This window comes from Miscanthus floridulus, chromosome 2 (assembly GCF_019320115.1).
Source record: "Miscanthus floridulus cultivar M001 chromosome 2, ASM1932011v1, whole genome shotgun sequence".
NCBI lineage: Eukaryota > Viridiplantae > Streptophyta > Magnoliopsida > Poales > Poaceae > Miscanthus > Miscanthus floridulus.
The window spans coordinates 126,544,405-126,561,418 of NC_089581.1; the positions used below are offsets into that span (position 1 = coordinate 126,544,405).

The 17,014-nt window shown below is 46.5% G+C and overlaps 1 protein-coding gene and 1 pseudogene across 1 annotated transcript; one reads left to right on the forward strand and one right to left on the reverse strand.

Annotated features, from left to right (window-relative positions):
* The first annotated feature begins 9,387 nt into the window (after positions 1–9,387).
* On the forward strand, positions 9,388–10,121 carry LOC136537030 (secreted RxLR effector protein 161-like). The gene is made up of 2 exons (XM_066529132.1): positions 9,388–9,715; positions 10,033–10,121. Exons 1-2 carry the CDS (start codon positions 9,388–9,390, stop codon positions 10,119–10,121), a joined length of 417 nt encoding a protein of 138 aa, XP_066385229.1.
* A 22-nt stretch (positions 10,122–10,143) lies between these two features.
* On the reverse strand, positions 10,144–15,722 carry LOC136537031 (WAT1-related protein At3g18200-like; annotated as a pseudogene).
* Positions 15,723–17,014: the final 1,292 nt, after the last annotated feature.

The window sequence follows — 17,014 nt, forward strand, 5'->3', positions numbered from 1 at the left end:
TGATTACTTTTCAAACTTACGTTGATCAGGCGGGAGATGTTAGTGTTTGGTTTCAGGAGGCCAGTCACATCGGATGGAATGATGTGCGAGTAACCAATCCACCAAGACCACATACTTGGCATATGACAACATCTCTACCAAGATTGAAGCAAGAAAATCTCTTCCTTCCCCTTCCAATCTATGCACTTGTAAACTCCACCCCTTAGGCCGTGTTTAGATGCGCATGTATTCATCCCAATCCATATGTGTTGAAGTGGATTAGAGTGGAATTAAACTAAGTTTTATTCCAATCCACTCCAACACATGTGTATTGACGTGGATACACATGCATCCAAACAAGGCCTTAGGCTATATAAGGGGTATTGGGAGACCCAACAGTGCCACAACAACACATAATAGTTGTAATTCATAGAAGCAAGCAACACAAACATACCCTCTTATAACACACCCTTACCCAAAGTTGGATCACTCGGGTCACACAACAAACTCTAGCTGCTGCCCACTAGACATAGGCTCCATACCCCGAACTAGTATAATTCTCTTTTGTCTCGTATGCTAGCCCATTGAGATCCTGTATGTGACACAAAATTTTACTTGCCGGTGGTCGAAACACCAACAATGACAGACTACGATTAGTTGAAAGGGGAGGAGTTAGAACGAGAAAATGGAAACAAGAGAAACGAGTGGAGATTTCCAAAGGCTTTAGGGGCCTATTTGAAAAATAGTCGAGCTTTTTCATTTTCTCTTTTCTGAAAATAATGTAAATTGACTGCTAATTATTCAATATATATAGAATGAAAATAAAGCCCAAAAACACTAAAGTAAACTTTTAAGATTTGTGTTTCTGTTGTTTTATTTATATATATAGGCAGTATAACTCATCCAAAACTCATGAAATTTGGACAGAATGTGAGAAGCTTTGGATACTGTGTTGTAGTAAAAAATTCCAACATAGTATAAATTTATAATAGTTTTATTACCATTCTTGCTCGTTTAATACTTTAAAAATGGTTACTTTATTCTAAAAATGTAAAATGCACTCTTCTCAAAATCATTGATTAACAGGATGTTTGGCCAAAATAATACCTTGTTGATTTTTTAAAGAAAAAGTCAGTTTGAAGTAAACTAGCTACATTAGTTTTTGCCTCATAATAATTTTATGTTTAGTTAGTAATAAGATAATTACATAATAATTAGTTGCTGTTCGGACAGTGTTTTAAGGTCTCTAAAATATAGTAGGGTGTCATACTTAATCACTTAATCATAACTCAACTTATTTTATGTAGTTTATATTAGTTCTAGGTAAAATCCTTGGTTAATTAATTAATCTACTTTTTTTAAATAATTAATCTAATGAACCTCACACTTCACCAAGTATGTTTTGGGGTATTCAAAGTGAACTTAACTCACGTTGTCAACTTGGTTTCTTGTATTCCTCATCATTCATTGCATTGCACATACATGTGGCATGCTGCATATTTTGCATTGTGCGCACTCAGTGATGACATCCTATATGCGACAAGCAGCGTAGCACGGCAGTAGGTTTATACTCCATTTTCTCTTCTCATTTGTTTGGCTTGCTAGAATTGGAAGTTAGTCCCATCGATACAAAACTTATGTTGCTTCAAAATATCTCTCTAGTTCGTTCTACAACAATTTCTAGGGAGCTTTAAACTATCATTTCCAATATTACTATTCAATCTTATCATTAATACACATGCACACTTTAGAAAATATTAATTGAGAGCAGGTGGGTTGTTTATTTGCCTCGATAATTGTTGTTCCCGCTCTAGAAATGAGTAATGTTGATCGGACATATGTAGTTCCTAAAAATAGCTACCATACTTGAATAAAATTGAGGGCCTTGGAGAGTTAAATTATGCTTATGCGTTCCCTATAAAATTGAGGCTACGCAGGATACTTCTTATATTCTTTCTTCTTCATCACCTCTGGATACGAGTTCTTCTTTCTTCTTCATCACCCCTGGATACGAGTTCTTCTTTCTTCTTCATCACCCCTGGATACGAGTTCATCTGAGGTACAAGAGCCTTTTTTCCTCAATCTTATCTACGTACTTGAAATATTTAGATTCTATGTGCATCCCCCATGCATCTCTCTCTCTCTCTCTCTGTGTCCCATGGACATGGGATAATCTATGTCCAACCCATGTCACCTGTGTTATTGTTCATCTTTTTGTGTATTTTGGAACCAAAACAAATGATTGAAAATCCCCTTCTATGTTAGAACATTTTTGTTTATGAACCAAACAAGTTTAAACATGCTCCCTATACTATCCTCCACTAATTGTTACTACACTCATAAGTGAACTTCGGCATTTCTTCCTTTGAATTGTCATAAAATATTTTGAGCTGCAACATAGATGTGGGAGTTCATCTATGATGTAATGACCTTTTATATGTTATCCGTGTGAGGCACAGGAGCCTTTCCCTTTGTTATATATTATTTATAAATATTCAAGTATTGGTTACAATCCATATTGATCTCCTCTCTAGTGTACAGTTCAGCCAATTCAGGAGAGAGAGAGAGAATCAATATGAGGAGGAGCGATGACTGCATTGTGTATGCAATGCCTATTTTTCTACTTGTGCTTTTGGGGCAGCTGGCATTGCCTGGTAAGTGTACTCCACGATCTTATGTTCTGGTAATTCTTATTATAAAAGCATGATCGAAATATACTGGATATTATCAATTAATAATATAATAATTAAATACATTAATAGGTTGCCCTGACCCACTCAAGGCAGGAAGAGCTACCTAATGCACTTGTCGTTCAGAACACATCAGAAGTTGGAGAGAAAGATCATTCTGAAATTTTTTACGAGGCATACTTGCAGGGTATCGTCTGTTACTGTTGTGATAACCAACAGGACTATTGTTACAAAACAAAGGAGGATTGTCAAGCACATTGCTGGGCATGCAACCCTAAGTGCCCCTGCAACAATTGAATCACACAATGATGGTAGAGAAGCCTTCACGTACATTAATGAATTATACTTTCGTTAGTGGATCATGATCTTCTAATTTTTGTATTAAGTGAGTAATGTAAGATGGAAAATATATATTGTAGTTAAACAAATTCTATACATGGCATCGGATTTTTTGAGCCGGTTTTTATGATCTCCAACCGTGAGTATGTATTTTAGCTACTCCGCCATCATTGTTCATGTGTTTTTGTGTAACCATTGGGTGTGTTGCTTGAGGGTGTATTCGCGTAGTTTTAACATTTGAATTTCAAAAATCAGTCCTTTGCAATGATTGCAAATAAAGCATAAAAACAATTTTACAAAACATAACAACGAAGATAATCCAAAAATAAAAGCTCAAATATTTAGGCATGTCCTTGCATCATGGAATGCAGTGCAGGAGGATGGAATAAACAAATGGCAAATGACCAAATATATCATAGACAATAATGTAATACAAAATGAAAAATAAATGTACACATACAAATTCAATGCCAATGCCCAACACAAAATATATATAGAGCGAGAAAAATGACATGCATAAATAGTTATATATCATTACACTGCTACAAAAATGATTTTAGGAGACATGCTCCCTAATTGATAGAGACGGGCATTTTTAGGAGCCACCTATGTAAATGATCATGGGGTCTGAGGCAAACACCCTCCTCTGTCAATGATTTGCAGAGGCAGTCAACTTATGACTCTCACATCAGTTAATCAATTTATAGAGAAAGACTTCTTAAGGTATCGGTCTCCGAGAATGGTTGCATAAAAAATAATTCAACAAATTTTCATATGAAGACATACTTAAAAAAAATTTAGAGACCTAGACGAAATATACAACTTTGTAGTTGACAAGATTTTTGTTTGAAACCGTAGAGTCCCAAAATTTTGTTTTTCTCTAATTTTGATATATAAAAATTTGAACTTTAAACAACCTCAGTAGTTGACATGGTATCTAACAAAGTTAAATCTCAATACAATCGACAACTTTGTAGTTGACAAGTTTTTGGTTCGAGAGTCCCATATATGAGTTTTAAGTTTTTAGATTTTGAAATAGAAAAGTGTGCCTAAAGATAAGGTTTATGGTTGTGGGTCTCTCATACGGAGGAGGATCCATCGAACCTAGATGAGTATAAGGCTTTTGCCAATAAGAGGGCCCTCTTGGTTTAGAGGCCTCTTTTTTTGTGTGTGTTTCCTCGAACAATGAAACGCCATCTATAGATTACTGATGTGCTAGATGGGATGGTATTTCCATATTGCTAGGTTGCATCCTATCAATGAGGAAATATAAACGAATTGGAGCACTTGTTCTCATGCACAGTTGTTGCACTATTAAAGTATAGATATTTCTTTTTTTCGCGTATGTGCTTGAGCACGTGTTTCATTAAAAAAATAAAAAAAATTACATCCTATGATACATGATTCTAGTAAGCCTAGACTTGCCAAGATCACATACCAGAAGGCGCGACCTATCCAATCGATCCTTGTGAGACAAATCTCTAAAGGATCACAAATAGAGTTCAAGCTTCCCTAACTTTCTAATTTTGGAAAGTTACAAAGTTATACCCACAACTTTTATAATTTTTTGGCTTTCCTTTTTCTGAAAAAAATATTTTTGCAGCTTTCCTTTTTTTAAAAAATTACAAAGTTATACTCATAAGTTATGTGCATAACTTTTTATGTGAAAAGAAAAAAAGAAAAAAAAGAGAAAGAAAAGAAAGAACGAGAAAAGTTATACTATATATATGCTACATGATGGGAAACATATTCCCGAGGAGCTAGCCTGTACAGGAGAAGTGGACGACGCACTTCAAACACTCGCCAATCAAGGTTTGAATCCTGCTTATGTTTATAATAACAATACCAAGTTCTGTAGATTAATTGGTCACACGTATATGTTAATTCGGTTTTATCGTTGCCGTTTCTGGTGCCTGGTCGTCGTCCCGTGCTGCAAAATGGTCGCTTACTGCTGTCACCTGCTTCTCGCAGTAGTCCAGCTCATCAGACTCGTGCTTGTTAGCTAATCCACTGTATTCCTTGTGTGAACACAGCAAGGAAAGGCGGCACCGAACTGGCCCTCTGCTGTGACATTGTAGCGCTACAGGTGCAGGCGTCGCACCGTTCACCTACAGCACTGTAGCCATGCAGTGGTCGGCGCAGAGTCAGCCCTATATGTTATCTAGTTACTGTTACAGCATGTGGGCTGTACTGGAACTAGATAGATAGAATTGTATAAATAGACCACCACGACAACTCAGTAAAGAGAGTTCAGATTTGCCATCACAAAGATAGGGCTTCGGTCAACGCTGGTGTCTTGTATTGTGCGTGCTTGCTCTGTTCTCCCTTCTTCTTCTAGCTCTGGTCGTAGTGCGTGACACGGACAACGCCTACTCGTGGTCGCCATGACTAGTGGGTGCTCGGCAACACTAGCGGGTGCTTGGCAAGATCGGCTGAGTGGTTCACTCGCCTGAGCCGGTGATCCTGTGGGCCAACAAGTGGTATCAGAGCCGTACGGGTGCCGTCGCCATTCTAACCGATGGTGATGACGGGCGGTTCGGAGTTGGGCGACAGCAATGGCACTGCTGTGGCTGCCCAGCCACGAGAGGAGATCGTTGTTTGCACGGTGTGGGAGGTCAGCGGCACCAGTTGGCCGACGCTGACTCGCACCAACTATGGAGAGTGGTCGGTGACCATGAAGGTCAAGCTCAGAGCCCGACGGCTCTGGAATGCTGTTGACAAGGGCACCGACAATGAGGAGGATGACATGTCAGCGTTGGAGGCTATCCTCGCTGCTGTACCGGCGGAGTACAGGGAGTCGTTGTGGGCGAAGAGCTCGGCTAAGGAGGTGTGGGAGGCTATTGCGGCAATGCGTGTCGGTTCCGACCGCGCAAAGAAGGCGATGGCCCAACTTCTGAAGCAGGAGTACGCCCTCCTCTAGTTCAAGGATGGTGAAACGGTGGAGGACTTCTCCCTCCGCCTGCAGACGCTCATCAGCAAGCTGAAGGGCCATGGCGTCACCATCGACGAAGAGGAGGCAGTCTCTAAGTACCTCCACTCCGTGCCGGCAAAGTACATCTAGATCACTCTCTCCATAGAGACGATGCTGGACTTGTCCACCCTCACCATTGAGGATGTGACAGGCCGTCTGCGGGCGGTGGACGAGCGCCTGGAGCAGGCGACAGCAACGAAAGACAGCGGAAAACTCTTGCTGACGGAAGAGGAGTGGGTTGCTTGGAGGAACTCCGGGAAGGCAGTCTCCTCCAGTCGCGGTGGCAAGGGCAAGCACCGCGACAGGGCTTCTTCGGAGAAGAAGCAGGTCGACCCCAATGTCTGCCGGCGTTGTGGGAAGATGGGCCATTGGGCACGAGAGTGCCCAAATCACAAGCGGGAGAAGAAGGCTGAAGCTCACCTGGCGCGAGTCGATGATGAGGATGAGGCCACTATCCTGATGGCGACGTTTTGTGCACTGCACGACATCGAGGCCGAGGAGAAGGAAGAGGCGACGACGGTGGAAGGACCTGGGAGGGCCCTGAAGACCGTCAACCTCGACGAACCGCGCGCCCAAGTTCACCTCGGGCCTGTGGGCGCCGACCAGGAGCAGCGGTGGTATCTAGACTCTGGTGCCAGCAACCACATGACGGGCTCCAAGGAATTCTTCTCCGAGCTCGACGGCGATGTTACCGGTACGGTGAAGTTTGGTGACGGCTTAAGGGTGGCTATCCAAGGGCGCAACACCATCATCTTCAGATGCCAGAACGGGGAGCACTGTGCGCTAACGGATGTATATTACATCCCGCAGCTGTGTTCCAGCATCATCAGCATTGGTCAGCTGGATGAGCGCGGTAGCGAGGTTCTGATCAAGGATGGTGTCCTTAGGATCAGGGACCGGGAGCAGCGACTTCTTGCCAAGGTGAAGAGGTCCCTCAACCGGTTGTACCTGCTCAACCTGAAGGTAGAGCAGTCGGTGTGCCTGGCGGCAAGGCACTCTGAGGAACCATGGATGTGACATGCCCGGTTTGGACATCTCAGCTTCGACGCGCTTGGTCGGCTAGAGAAGATGGTCCGAGGACTACCCCACATTAAGCACGGAGGTGAGTTGTGTGACAGCTACCTGACTGGGAAGCAGAGGAGGCTACCTTTCCCAAAGGCGGCCAAGTATCGCGCGGAGGAGGCTCTCGAGCTCGTTCACGGCGACCTCTGCGGGCCGATCACGTCTGCTACATGCGGTGGTTGGCGGTACTTCCTCCTGCTCGTGGACGATTGCAGTCGCTACATGTGGCTGCAACTCCTGACGAGCAAGGACGAAGCGGTGGCGGCGATCAAGAAGTTCAAGACGCGTGCGGAGGCCGAGAGCGGCAAGAAGCTCCGCGTGCTGAGGACTAATCGCGGTGGTGAATTCACTTCGGTGGAGTTTGCTGCATACTGCGTGGATCAGGGTGTGGGGCAACACCACACTACGCCGTACTCGCCACAATAGAATGGCATGGTGGAGAGGCGGAACCAGACGGTGGTCGGCATGGCCCAATCCATGATGAAGGCCAAAGGGATGCCGGCAAAATTCTAGGGAGAGGCGGTGACCACGGCGATGTTCATCCTCAACCATGCTCCGACCAAGGCCCTGACAGGCAAGACGCTGTTCAAAGCTTGGTACGGGTGCAAGCCGAACGTGTCATTCCTCCGGACATTCGGTTGCATCGGCCACGTCAGGAAGATGAAGCCGAACCTCACCAAGCTAGAGGACAGGAGCACACCGATGGTGTTCCTGGGCTACGCGGAGGGTACCAAGGCATACCGGCTCTACGACCCACACGGAGACAAAGTGCTTGTCTCGCGCGACGTTGTGTTCGATGAGGAGGCGGCTTGGGAATGGAGCAGTCCAAGCACGGGGGAAGCTGGCGGCTTCACCAACACCTTCGTCGTTGAGCACTTGGTCATCCACGGTGGTGGAGACACTACGGAACGGGTGCCGAGCACTCCGGGAGGAGGGCCGAGCACTCCGGCGGTAGAGTCGAGCACTCCTGGGGCAGTGCCGAGCACTTCGGGTGGGATGCTGAGCACTCCGGGAGGAGTGTCATGCACTTCTGGAGGGATGCCGAGCACGCCAGGAGTGGTGCCCAGAGGTTCTGCTGTGGTGCCGACCACTCCAAGACTGAGGCTGGACACTCCTATAGTGTGGCCGAACACTGCAGGAGTTATGACGAGCTATCCAAAAGCAATGCCGAGCACTTCAGGTGCTATGCCGGGCACTCCAGCAGAACAGGGAGCTCCATCGACGCCAATCGAGTTTGCCTCACCTCCAAGTGACATCACTGAGTTTGTGGATGCCTACCACGAAGGTGAGGAGGTGCGGTTCCGCATGCTGGATGACATCGTCGGCGGCACAGGTTCCTCATGTCTGGCGGGCAGGCTACTCAACGGCATAGAGCTGCTGCTCATCAGCGCAGAGGAACCACCCATGTTCTCGCTAGCCGAGCGCGATGGAAACTGGCGACGGGCGATGCTGGAGGAGATGAAGGCGATCGAAGAAAACGAGACTTGATAGCTCATCGATCCACCTCCAGGATGCCATCCGATCAGCCTGAAGTGGGTGTACAAGGTAAAAAGGGACGAGCTCGGCACCATTGTCAAACACAAGGCGCGCCTCGTCGCCCGAGGCTTTGTTCAGCGTGAGGGCATCGACTTCGAGGAAGTCTTTGCGCCAGTAGCGCGCATGGAGTCGGTTCGTTTGCTACTAGCCTTGGCAGCAGCAAAGGACTGACGCGTCCATCATTTGGACGTTAAATCGGCCTTCCTCAACGGCGAGCTGGCGGAAACAGTCTTCGTCAGGCTATCTCCAGGGTTCACCGTCAAGGGAGAGGAGCACAGGGTGCTCCAACTGCGCAAGGCGCTCTACGGGCTACGGCAAGCCCCTCGAGCATGGAACGCCAAGCTTGACGCCACGCTGGGTGAGCTTGGGTTTCAAAGGTGTGCAACCGAGCACGCGCTCTACACGCGACGACGGGGGAAGGAAGAGCTCGTGGTCGGCGTGTATGTGGATGACTTAATTGTCACCGGCGCGCGCACGGAGGACATCAACAGCTTCAAGCGCGAGATGGCGGCTCGTTTTCAAATGAGCGATCTCGGCGCACTCTCCTACTACCTCAGCATCGAGGTAAGATAGGGGAAGGAGGAACTCACACTCGGTCAGAGCGCGTATGCCTCCAAGCTGTTGGAGAGGAGCGGCATGGTGGAGTGCAAGCCATGCGTGACTCCGATGGAGGAGCGGCTAAAGCTGACAAAGGCCAGTACCGCGGCGAAGGTGGATGCAACACTCTACCGGAGCATCATCGGTGGTCTGCGCTACCTAGTCCACACGAGGCCAGACATTGCGTTCGTCGTGGGCTACGTCAGTCGCTTCATGGAGGATCCCAGAGAGGATCACTGGGCTGCGGTGAAGCGGCTACTACGCTATGTCAAGGGGACGGTGAACCATGGGATCATCTTTCCAAAGATTGGCGGGAGTTGGCTGCAGCTCACGGTGTTCAGTGATGCAGACATGGCAGGGGACATCGACGGACGACGGAGCATCTCTGGTGTGCTCGTCTTCCTCGGGTCGGCCCCAATTTCATGGCTGTCGCTGAAACAGAAGGTGGTGGCACTATCTACGTGCGAGGCAGAGTACGTAGCGGCAGCCACAGCGGCGTGTCAAGTTGTGTGGCTACGCCGGCTGCTGGGCGAGCTGACCGGTATGGAAGCTCACCCACCAATACTGATGGTGGACAACCAGCCCACCATCGCCCTTGCGAAGAATCCGGTTCTGCACGACCGGAGTAAACACATCGACGTGAAGTTCCAGTTCCTCAGGGACTATGTTGATGGAGGGCAGATTGTTATCGAGTTCGTCGAAACTGGTCGGTAGCTCGCGGACGTCCTCACCAAGCCGCTCGGACGGCTTCGACTCACGGAGCTGAAGAAGATGATCGGCATGGAGGGGTACAAGGTTTAGCAGTAGGATTAGGGGAAGATTGTTAGCTAATCCACTGTATTCCTTGTGCGAACACAGCAAGGGAAGGCGGCGCCAAACTGGCCCCCTGCTGTGACACTGTAGCGCTGCAGGTGCAGGCGCCGCACCGCTCGCCTGCAGCATTGTAGCCATGCAGTGGCCGGCGCAGAGTCAGCCCTGTATGTTATCTTATTACTATTACAACATGTGGGTTGTACTAGAACTAGATAGATAGAGTTGTATAAATAGACCACCACGACAACTTAGTAAAGAGAGTTCAGATTTGCCATCACACAGACAGGGCTTCGGCCAACGCTGGTGTCTTGTATTGTGCGTGCTTGCTCTGTTCTCCCTTCTTCTTCTAGCTCTGGTCGTAGTGCGTTGCACGGACAACGCCTACTTGTGGTCGGCACGGCTAGTGGGTGCTCGGCAACACTAGCGGGTGCTTGGTAAGATCGGCTGAGTGGTTCACTCGCCTGGGCCGATGATCCTGTGGGCCAACAGTGCTCGTCTTTGCCCTCCGATAAGTGTTGTTGCTCTTGGTCTTTGTCCTTGCCCCACCGCAACATGTAAAGCCCCAGAATCACAAGCACGCCTCTGATCACGCTTCCAGCGTAGAGATTTTCACCAAAGACAACATAGGCGAGGATGGCCACCATGACGGTGAGGAGGGGATTGAACATGGTGACAAACACAGGGCCTTTCTTCTTGTTACACCACAGCTGAATGATCACAGTCAGGCCATTGCAGGCGATTGCCTAAAACAACAAGTCTGCATATCAGTCTGCAGTTGTTCATTCAGCTAGCACTCAAGAATATATAACTTTTGTGAAGGACTATATACCTACCGTGTACACGATGCACCAGAAGTTGAGGCCGAAGCCAATGAGCCAATCTTCGACGTCGCGCTGCACGAACGCCGCGAAAACCGCCGACTGCAGGCCTCCAACCATGGATACATCCATGCCGTCAGCGACAGCTTGGCTGGGTACCTCTTTATAGACGACGCCTGCAGCATGCCACCATGTGTGAACCAACCATGCATTATTACTTGTTGCTAGCTTATGGCTGTATCAGATTACGAGAGTAGCTGGACTGGAAGAAGCAGGCTAAACTAGGCACCTGCAAGATGATCCAGATTGACCAGCAGATGCAGCTTGCCAGCGCGAGGAGCGACCCTTTCACCCAGCTCTCATGTGCCACCACATGGTCAACGCCGCCGCAGGTGCCGTGTATGTGAATGGGCGCCCTCCACAGCCTCTTCACCGCCGCTCCTCTGTAAAGGCTCATGGTGGTCGCCCCGGCCAACGACACATGGTCCCTGCGATCTTCGCGAGCCCTCGCAGGGTCTTCACGTCTACGATCTCCATCCTGATGAACATGAGCCAGCCAACCAAACCAATTCTTGAAATTTCGCATGCATATATATATACATATATATACACACACACACACACACACACACACACACACACACACACACACACACACACACACACACACACACACACACACACACCCCAACCAAACCAATTCTTGAAATTTCGCATATCTCTCTCTCTCTCTCTCTCTCTCTCAGACAAGGCTAGGTCAGGTCAGGTCACGTGAGGACGATGGCGATGACGAATGTGATTGAAGCCACTGTGTTTATCATGGAGGTGACAAAAGTTGGGGATGTGTACTTCAAGCTTGAGAAGTATATGTTCAGAGTTAAGCCCCCCCTGCACATGTTTTCCTACTACTTTTAAAAAAAACATGTTGGAGAGAAAAACGAAACAGGAAAACATATGTATATATTCTTACCCTAGAAGTGACAGTACGAATATCTCTAGGAACAGCATCAGTGTCATTTTAGGCCTCAACGTCCTGCATACAAGATCAAAAAAAGGAAGACATCTAACACAGATGAATCATGACCAAGCTTTTGTTCCAATTAATCTGAATAAAGCAAGAGCGGCGCAGTATTGTTGTTAACATATATATATACTTCTCGTAGAAGTAGGCGAATGGGCAGAGGATGCAGGCCGCGAGGAGGTAGCGGTAGGTGACGTAGACGTAGGGGTTGAGCCCCGTGTTGAAGGCGGCCTCGGTGATGAAGTAGAGGAGCGTGAAGAAGCCCTGCGCCAGGATCGTCCACTACTGCATAAACCTTTTGTAGGGGCGGCTTCAGATGATTTGTAGAGGCGGTTTGGCCACCCGCCCCTATCAAAGCGTGGCTACAAATCATGCATTGTAGGGGCTATTCTCTGATCGCCCCTACAAATCTATTTGTAGGGGCGGTTGGTGTTATCAGTATTTGTAGGGGCGGCTGGGGACACCAGCCGCCTCTACAAAATCGATTTGTAGGGGCGGCTGTAGTACCAGCCGCCCCTATAATACATGTTTGTAGGGGCGGTTCAGTCTAGAACCACCCCTATAGTACATTTTCCGCAAAAAAAAAATTCAAATCGATTTTGTAGAACCGTCCCTTCAGTACACTTTACTAGAACATATATATACATGCATACATACATACATACATACATACATACATACATACATACATACATACATACATACATACATACATACATACATACATACATACATAATTCAAATATGACCACAAGCACAAGAATAAACTACCATTACAAGTCTAATTCACAAGAATATATACAATCCATCATTAAATAGACATAATTCACAAGTCTAATTCGTTCCACTTCTCCCTCCCCTCTCTCTGGCACACGATGCACTGGGTGAACGGGGCGATAGTGGTGCAGCAGCTCTCTCTCCTCTCTGTCTCGCGGCGGCGCTCCTCGCCGATGGCGAGCTCACGTGTTCTCGCACTAGGGTGGATAGGCAGGACTGGTAGGAGGCTCTACGGCTTCATGCGCTCACGGCGAGTTCACCTTGGTGGCTATGGCGCTTGGCGTAGGTGTTGCAGTGGACGGCGGCAGCGCGGGTCGACAACAGTGACCTAGAGGCGCGGCGGAGTCCGCACCGCGGCGAGGTGCTTGACGAAGCTCCCACAAGGTAAGAACAATGCCAAATTTCATACACATTGTTATTAACGGCCTAGAGCTGGCCTTTTAGTCTCACGAAGGTGTTGGTACTGAGGATTTCTACCTAAGTCAGACTCTCGATCATGGTAGGTGCCTTTGACGTGTACAATCTGATCCAATATGAAGTTGCAAAGGTCGCCGATGAGCTCTAAGAGTTGGTCATCCTTGTATGGGTCTCTTTTTATTTCTTTCTCTTCTTTCCACTACAAGAGAATAAGTTTCGGTTTAGTATTTTATATCATGTGCGAAGTTTTTATACTACGGGTGAAGAGGTTCAAACTTACCCTTAAGGGGTGTCTCCTGTAGGCACCGGTGTTACTCATCATAGAACATATATAGTATCCACAATGTACACTCCCAGGCTTCTGCTTGGGGCATAGTGTGTTTTGCATATGAAAATATTAAGGAATGCTTTTGACAGCCATGTAATGGAGTACTAAAGTAAGTTACACTTACCGCACATAGTGTTTTTATAGCCAAACTTTCCTTCCTTACTGGATCATGCCTTCCTTGATGTTTATTAACATAAAACCTAAATGCCCTGTTTGAATTATTTTAGCAAATACATCTTGTTAGTATCCAAAAGTGAACGTTACAAGTATATATACAAACATATAAGCTAATGAGGATTGTCGATATGTATACATCTTGAGAATTAATATGAAGTCTTTGTATGTCACCGGGTCACTATCTATTGAATCAAAGACCCATATCATGCTCCTCCTGACATTGACGACTATACAAATTCAGTGGTTGCTGCATGGATTTAATCATAGAACTGAATAAGCTCTTTTGCATCGAATAAAATATATCGAACAAAACTTTAAGTATAGAGTTGAACTTACTCAAAGTTGTATGGTAGCCATATAGTAGAGTGCTGTTGGAGATTTTTAAAAGCTAGGGCAATGTATACCGAAACCTTAAATGACTCTTGCCTTAGTTTCTTCGCACGGATGTCCTCTTTCTCCCGAAGGGTCTTTCCAGCAGCTAGCTCTTTGTCATCTAGTTTCCACTGTCTAGGGTAATTAAAATTTGTTTGTGCTATAACTTGAGGGTCTATATACCCAGCTTTCACACTTGGCATTTGTTTTACAATGTGCACTTGCATTCTATAAATCACGGCGTGGGTTAGTTACAATAAAATCCAAAGATTACATTCATATCATATCGGGAAGACAAGGACTTACATGCACCACGTGCGAATTAGATTCATTTCTATTGCTCCGAGGTGAAAGCATGTCTGCATGTCATTGAAGTCAAAGATAATTTTCCCGGCTGTGCTTCCAAATGTGTCGGTGGGGAAGTATGCTTGTACGAGGTCTATGCTCGTTAGGAGAACATGCAAGTACCAATCATAGAACATTCTCATTCCAAGTGGTAGGCGCTGGATGTCCCGGTTTGGTAGGAAGGGCTTGTCTCTTTCATATGTTTTCGGGCAATTCTTTGACCATTTGATGGCATCAACATTTGGATACTGCTTTGCTGTTTGGTGGAGTTTGCTAGTGACAGCCTCCTCAGAAGCCTGTGATGGGACTTTTTAACTTGGTTCTCAGGCTTGAACTGGTCATGGGAATACCACTTGTGCACCGATGAGACGTCTTTCATCGGAACATAAATTGGTCTTATGGTGATTGGATGCTTCTTTCCAAGTTACCATTTAGGCACGTCCTCATTTTCTTGTGCATCACCTTCTTTAGGAGGCACTCGTTGTTCATGTATCAGCTATGCTTGTTGAGAACACTGTGGCATCTCATTATACACTTGCTCGGTACGAGCTGGAGAAGGTTGTGGCTTATCAGGCACATGCTCGCTAGGAGGAGGGGAAGAATGTGGCATCTCAGGAATGTGGTGGTCATGAGACGGTAAAAATATCTCCCCGTCCTCAACAACTCGCTCCAAATTTCGGAGAGGGGGAGGCAGCGAAGAAGCAGTCAATACAATGTCCCATTTGTGTCAGAGGATGAACTGCCCAATTATGTCTCTGAGTAACACCAGTCCCTCAGGAGTTGCGTAGTCTATCCTCCACTGCATGAACTCGGGCTTCACGGTATGCACCTCGACCCTAGTATAGTCCGGTGGTATGTTATTATTGTGGTGTAAGCCACCGGGAGGATGTGCCACACCCATTGCCACCTCCATCACAATGTTCTGCCGGCCACTGAGAAACACCAAGGCACAACTAGTTGGTTCCCATATGCGATCGATGGGGGTTGTGGCTACAGTGGAAGCTTAGCTGCTAGGAGCTTTTGGAGGGCTGCCAACTAATGCTAGTTCTCCTAGCGGCGTCATTAATGTCCGTAGCTCCGTAGACAGTCCTTGCTCCTCCAGCGCCTTTGCAACTAGAGCCATCACTTGGAGCTCAAGATTAGTCTCCCAGTCTATGCCATGTTTCTTGTACATGTGCCTATCCTCTTTGAATCCGTGCTTCTAGGTCATCCTTTTCCCTAGCCCCCTAGTGCGGCCTGTGTGCTCCTTGTTTCCCAAGCCAAGGCTAAGCTCATCCCTCTCTCTAGAAGGATTGAATGAGCCCTTCTCCTTGTCTTCAGCATATTTCAGTATCCTTGATACTACCTCTTGGGTCTCCGGCTTATCAAACTTAAGATTACCACCGGATGATTCTGTACTCCTTGCATATATCTAATTCCTTGAGCGTACCTTCAAATTCTTTACATCAATATTTCTAGCAGCTGTGGCCTCTTTGTCCATCTTCCTAAACTGCTCTTCCTTGACATAGTAGCCACCGGGGCCTAGATGATGATGGTGTTTGTTCCTCTTCGCCAGCTTGGTGTTACGAGCACTGAGCTCCAATGCCTCTGGTGAAGTATTATGAGCCATGAGCTCCTCCCATTGACTAGGAGTTATGTTGCCGAACTCGTTGAAGGGAGTTAACCCTTTTTAGATATACTTCTTATTGAGCTTTGACCTCTAACATCGGAATGACTCTCCCATCATCTTGAAAGCATTTTTTTACCAGCTCGTGCTTACCCTCCGAAAATCTTAACTTGAGCTTCAACTGCTTATCCCAAAGTTCATCCTTTTTCTTCTCTGGTACCTCTTTCTAGTTAGGAATTGCTGGGTTTAATTTATCTCTTACTAGGGCCCCGATCGCATTACGGAATCATCCTCTAAATTCCTTTGTCTCAAGGATCTCCTCTGTAGGCCCGACCTTCGTTATCATATAGCATGCCTTATCTGGATATTGTTTTGCTTTTCTATCCCCTCGTTTCCTCTTTGGCTTGGTAGTCGTGGTTCTGTCTTGAGGTTGTGAAGCAGAGGCCTCAATGTCCGTCTCTATGGCTGTTGCCTCTGCTCTCCTTTCCTCTACTTCATCTTGTTCGGCGAGATGTTGCAGACGTTGATATCATCTTTTCTGAGTTTCAGGAGGGACCTGTATATACGACAGGTCAAAGTGTTAGCAGAGGTAACATAGCCAAAGCTTTAGCAAAATTTATAAGCTAAGGCTTTATCCCTACCTCCTCGTTCGATTCAAAATCCTTATCCAAATCTTCCTCTGTTGGCCTCCTTCTAGTTTCACGTGGGAAGGGATCCTTGGGACTTACATATCCCTCTTCTGAGTCCTCATCATCATCATCCTCTTCTTCTTCACCTTCAGTAGCCTCTCCTGCTCTTCCTTCTACTCCCCTTCCTCCTTATCACACTACTCTTGAGTAAGCATCACTTCTAGATCCTTTTCTAACTCGTTATCGAACTGCTCCTGAGTAAGGTGGTCCTCTAGTGCTTGCTCCTCATAGGTTGGCTGCTCATCATGCTCGGGGAATCGGGCTGCACTGTCTGGTGTCCACGAAATTATTTCGCGCTTTGTTCTAATAGATGCAAGAAAGTGTGCTTTAGGTACACGAGAAGGTATAAGAAATCAAAAAGGTCTATAAACCATAGTAGTCCTATAAAACAACAATATATAAAAAAATGAGTAGTAGCAGTAGTAGAGGCCTCAGAAACATGTCAATCATCATTTGATCATGAACTTAGAGCATCAA